Raw genomic sequence first — 5,738 nt, 5'->3', positions numbered from 1 at the left:
AGCAAATGCTAGAGGCTAATGCATTTGATAAGCTTTTTGCTCGCGTTAGAGCTCTAACTTTATTCATTTCTATTAAAAAGCAATAGAACCACTGCTTTTAGAGCAGCCTGCTTCTCTTGTGCAACTTATTTGACTTCTCTAAACTAAGCAGGAAATTCTTTTAAGAAAACTTAAAAGCTTCCAGTCACTAACACAGTAGAACACAAGCATCTAGTTTACTTCCCCTCATGTAAACAACTGAAAAAGTGACTGCTCATGAGCAGAACGCACCATCTTTTCCACGACTGCGGGGCTATTAATAACCTTGAAGGATCCAAACAAGAACATTTCAGATTAAGGCAGCCAGAGCTATAACTGTGTCCTCTACCACTGTTTCATAAGATAGGGTTCTCCAGCCTCTGCTTTTCATGTTTTGTTCTAATCTAGAACAAAATAATTCCTGATGTGTGAACTTTTTTACAATTTGGAAAGACATGTACGTGCAGCAGAAAATTATCCCAGGCATCAAAGCTTCCTTCTAAGATTTTGTCCTTGTGAAAGTCACTTAACATGAGTTTCTCATCTGTAAGTTCTGCTAGAATGGGACATTGCAGTGCAAGTTGGCCAGAAACATCAGTTTTGCCATGCAGTTAAGGTACTACCACAAAAAAAACAATACCCATTTGCTATCGGTTTGATAGAAATGGCCTGTTCTTTGCCACTGACAACTAATGACAAATTTCAGGTACAGTGGCAAACCATGTCAGAACAACTTTATTTCTTCACAATCTGAATAACATCCTCATCTTCAAGAGTATGGTCTTTACCAACTTTTTGAGGGTTGTGTTTAACAGATGAACCCCAGACCAGAGCGCTGAAAGGAGAAGAAAAAGCAATTTAGAAGGCTTAGAAGTATAATATGCAAACAGCAGAACAACAGCTATTTCTGTCACAAAGCTAATACAGAGAGCAATGCTTAAGAGCTATTTTTATTCTCCTGCAAGTACCTGGATGAGTGGTCTGTGTGAACCAGAGTACAAGCAGATCAAAACAAAGTATGAATCATCCAAAATACTTGTGCATACAGGAGGACAATGGTCCATCATGCTGCATCTAGCACTACTTTCAAATATAAAGAAAAACATTTTTCCATAGAGGAAATTTATCCAGGAAAGAGCACAGGAACATCAAATATAGTTAATTTAAGTATTAGGTTTAATTGTCAGAGGGAGATCTATTCCATCCAACATCAAAAAAATCAAACCCTGTTTTCCCTTCTAGTTTACAAGAGAATATACCAGGAGGCAGATTATTTTCTATTCTCTATAAATCATTCTTTTACAATAATACTTACTATTTAAAGTCTTTAATGAGATTTTTGTGGATCTTCATGCAAAAATCCTCCACTGTGGTCTTGCAGTAAGGTAGTACCACAGGAGAGGTGTAGTCCGGGAGCTGCCCTTTAGGTTTGGTGTAGCTGTAATGCAGATGGAACAGTCGATCAATACCAAAACCTCCTCTTCTCTGTCAACCCATCATGAAATTTCATAGGTTATTTGCACTGTCATCCTAGGTGCTTGTGCGGAGTTCCACTATTTCAGTGGTGACAATAGATATTCTGTAAATTGTTTGGCGTTCTTAAGCTGAAAATTTATCTGGATAGCCAATGGCTAACCTGCTAGCAGCAGGTTCTCCCTTGTAACTGCAAAGGTTTATCCCTAGTGAGTTTTCTGTAGTTGCTTAAAAGATGACAAAACAGGAATAGTTGATGGAAAAGAACATCTACAGTATTCTGATTCTGATTTGTGATTTTTTTTTTTGTGAAAAACTCAACGTACATTAGGGAAAAAACTGACAAAGTCTATAGCCCAGATACCTAGACGTACTAAATCCCTTTTTACAGTAGATTTTATATTGTCACAAGAAGATAGATACTCATTTAGAAGACTACAATTACTGCATTATGAGTATTAATATGATTCATCCAAAGACATGCATTAGTAGTATGAGGTAAACCTGTAATAATTTATAGTAAAAGTATCTGAAAGGCTAGAAGAACAACTAAATTCAGTTCTGTTAAGAGAGCTGAATGCATGTCACTCATGACAGACTGAAAAGAGGTACCTCTAAAATTCATAACTTTGCACTAAATTTGACCAGAAGTCCATGTTTTTGGGAATTTTTTAAAACTTATTTTGGACTCGATTTCACAAGGTCATCGTTTAATTCCCCTACAAGAAGTTCAAAACACAACACTTGTAACTGTTAGGGAACCCTGTCCATCACACAACAGACAAGAGGAGCACAATCTCCGATTTACAGATTAAACATACTTCAGTGACAAAAGGCATCATCACTTGAAAGCTAGAGTTCTATGCTAGTAGAAAACCATTATAAAATAATCATCATCTATCCATTTGTGAGACATTCTTCGGTCTCAGCCTTACACTTAATTCCACAGAAGGCAGCAATTGGGACTCACATTCGTACTAGCTTCAAGTAGTCCCAAATTTTCTCCAGCAGATCATCAAAGTTCCAGCGATGATGAGCAGATATTGGTACACAGTGGGGTACTTTGTAAATAATATCCAGTTCCTCAATGGAAATCTGATCAATTTTATTTAGGACATAAATGCATGGGATGTAAACCCTGCAAAGAGAAGTAAATACTGTTACAGCAGCCTAGCAGCAATACGCTGCTACCTTCAAAAAAGCTTCATTTTTCAGAAGGACAGTAAGGTGCTAAACAGCACTTGTTGATACCACATCGCTAGCTTAGCTTCTGTGGGAAGCAAACCTCAGAGGTGATTCTTTTCTTTGGAATATAAATTGCAAGTATGCCAAACCCAGGGTCCCAACAGTACCTGTTCCCTTCAACAACATCAATTAGGTCATCAGCAGTGGCGTCGCTGCGCAGTGTGACATCAGCATTGTGAATTTTATACTCTGCTAAGATGCTCTTCACTGTTTCAGTATCCAGCTCACTCTGAGGACACTGAACGTAGACACAGTATTAAGGAATGGAAGAGTTTACAGTCAAATCAAGTATTACAATTAATAACACTATCACCTAGCAATTGCTGCATATAGATTAGTAGAAATAATAGCTGCATGGTAAGTTATTGGACTTGACTATGGTTTTACCATAGTTAGCCTCAGGAAAGGGAAAAAAGATTTAAATCGTAACAGCTTTATTTACATTAATGCCCCACTGATAGCTGCAGTCAGACAGTAGTAGTTTCCTGACTGGGACCAGTTGCAATACAAACCTACGTATCCACTGGTTCAGTGCCCAGCCAACTACATGTTAGGTACCCAGATCCCAGAGCAGAGTTCTGATTTTTGGTATCTCTGGCTATTTCTACGCTTTTAAAGATTCAGTGGTAAACGGGAAATGAGGAATAGCCCAGGTTGCAAGGCCTGGAACTCTGAGCAATCTTCTCCAGAAGAATGCTGTAGCCACCAAGCGAGAGGCAGTTTTTGCACACTCTCCTTTGGGCCTCGGAACTTGTAATTGTGGGAAAGCAACCAAGCCTCTGATTTGGGGGTGGGGAGATGGTGGGCTCCTAGGGCAGGTATGGATGGCCTCCAAGAAAATAACTGACTACAGCACAGCACAGCAGTTCAGCTTTGAAAGAAGTCAGAGCATAGGAATGGTCCCAGGCACACCATTCACTGCAAATGCCTGTTTCGTCAAGCGATTTTTTCTTTTTTTGTTAAAGAAAACTTCCAACTTACTGTGGCTGTGAGGTTAATGCCTCCTTTATCCTTTTTTTTAAAGCCGATATTGGGGGGCTTACTATTCAGACGAATTCCAAATCCCTCCAGTTCATTCTCAATGATTTTCTTGTGACCAAGGGGTTTCAGCACATCCAGAACAATCAGAATGAGATTACAGGTTCGAGCAACTAAGAATCAGAAAAAGAAAGTCCTCTCTCAAAAAAGTGCGCTCACACAATCTGAGACAAAGCAACACAAAATATGGCTCAGTGGACTTGATGACAATATTAAACCCCTGAAGGCCAGTACATGGCTTATTTTTAAATTCCAGTATAAGACTGAAGTTTGTAGTGCTGGCCGAGCATCACTGATAAACAGATCCTTACATGTTGTAAGAATCACAGAGGCTGGAAAAATCTTCCTTCCTGTCTACATTCAGAGCCCAGAATGATAACAATAAGCTAGGTAAAGAAATGAAGACAGCAGCCTTGTTTAATATGGGATCATGTCTGCCTTCAAAATTGGTAATATACCTTCACTGAGGTGTCAACACAGAGCACAAACTCAGCAAATGCATAAAGCCAGAACTGAAAACAGAACGAAATGAAAATGGCTACTGCTTCACATCAGGCAGCTCAATTCCAGCATACAATTCAGCTTTTTAAAGACATCAGAAATGGTTATTCAACCCTTCATTCTCATAAGTTGTACTAACTGAACCAGTGATAGGATGCTGCCTCCAGCTCTAACATACTCACCTGCAATGACTTGCCGTCCTCTGCCTTTACCATCCTTGGCACCTTCAATAATTCCTGGGAGATCAAGTAACTATTTGTTCAGAGGAAGGAAAGTAACTCATGAGAAAAATATTTTTATTCATGGAGAAAATAAATCCTACTTCTACCTTTCTCCTAAACCAGCTGACTCTACTGCAAATCTGAACAGAATATGGCAAAATTGTTTCCCCTTTGATTCTTATATATTGTATTATCCCTGGTGCCCTACTGGTACAATGGAAGAGATCATCTCATACAGAATATGAGAACTACCACAGGCACTTCTCCCCAGAGCAAAGTGGAAAGCAGGGTAAAATTAATACCTCATGGAAACATTTCCAATGTATTCTCAAGCACTTCTACATGTCACTGCTAATGTCAGGCTAGACCATTCAGCCATACCACCATTACATCTGTATATATATATTCTTATCCTCACAGACACAAAAAGATCTCACCTGTATCTTTGCTCCTTTGTATCTAATGACTCCAGGCACGGTAGTTAGCGTAGTGAATTCATATGCTGCCACTTCAGAGTATACACCAGCAAGATTACTTAGAAGAGTAGATTTCCCCACTGATGGAAAACCCACAAACCCAATTCGGGCATCACCTGTCTTTGCAACATCAAAACCTGCAAGTAAGGAGCAAAAATATTTGTTTAAAGATCGACGTTTTCTATCTTCTAAGGTTCTGGACAGCAGTCCCACTATTACTGTTAATATTGCCTGAGTGAAAGCCAGGTAAGCTTCCCTACAAGGAGGATGAGAGTATGAAACAGAGAGTTCACAATCTATATTGACTTGCACCAGTTTGTCTGTATAACGCTCCATGGCATGTACCTGTCAATAAAGTGTAGGCCGCAAGGCTTCCCAGTGGGCTATACCTGACTTGGGTGTAGGCAACCATTCCCGTTAAGCACTGCAGCTTACACAATTCACACCTTTATATATATAAAGACAGGTGGCTACTGCAAGATGCTTCTTCACGTTAAACCCCTAAGACCTCTGCAAATACAAGATTATATTAGCCAAAATGCAGAAGCCCTTTCATTTACGCTTCAACAAGGGCTCCACCGCAAAGCCCTAGAAAAGGCCACAAACCACGGCTAAGGTCCTGCACCGGGAAGGACAAGAGGGAGAGAAGGCCCGATTTTTTCAGCGGACAGTCTGTAACGATTTAAGCGGACGAGAGTCACCCCCGATAGATCGATTTCCGTCACACACCCCGCACCTCAGCAGGGAGGAGCGGCCACTTCTGCAG

The 5,738-nt window shown here is 40.0% G+C and overlaps 1 protein-coding gene across 1 annotated transcript; it reads right to left on the bottom strand.

The window, feature by feature from the left end:
• Positions 1-737: 737 nt before the first annotated feature.
• Positions 738-5,384, bottom strand: DRG1 (developmentally regulated GTP binding protein 1). Its single transcript, XM_009583913.1, has 8 exons — positions 5,318-5,384; positions 4,934-5,109; positions 4,458-4,527; positions 3,718-3,887; positions 2,844-2,974; positions 2,462-2,629; positions 1,334-1,456; positions 738-853 (listed from the first exon to the last, which is right to left on the bottom strand). The coding sequence occupies exons 1-8, from the start codon at positions 5,382-5,384 to the stop codon at positions 754-756; spliced, it is 1,005 nt and encodes a 334-aa protein (XP_009582208.1). The 3' UTR covers positions 738-753.
• Between the last annotated feature and the right edge of the window lie 354 nt (positions 5,385-5,738).

This window comes from Fulmarus glacialis, unplaced genomic scaffold (assembly GCF_000690835.1).
Source record: "Fulmarus glacialis isolate BGI_N327 unplaced genomic scaffold, ASM69083v1 scaffold40498, whole genome shotgun sequence".
NCBI classification, from domain to species: Eukaryota; Metazoa; Chordata; class Aves; order Procellariiformes; family Procellariidae; genus Fulmarus; species Fulmarus glacialis.
This window is presented reverse-complemented; position numbering and strand designations above follow the sequence as displayed.

Coding starts and splice junctions, on each gene's coding strand:
- DRG1 (XM_009583913.1), bottom strand. CDS start 5,384: ATGGTTGCCTACACCCAAGTCAGGTATAGCCCACTGGGAAGCCTTGCG. Junction 5,110..5,317: donor GGCCTACACTTTATTGACAG/GTACATGCCATG, acceptor CCTTACTTGCAG/GTTTTGATGTTGCAAAGACA. Junction 3,888..4,457: donor AGGACGGCAAGTCATTGCAG/GTGAGTATGTTA, acceptor TCTGATTCTTAG/TTGCTCGAACCTGTAATCTC.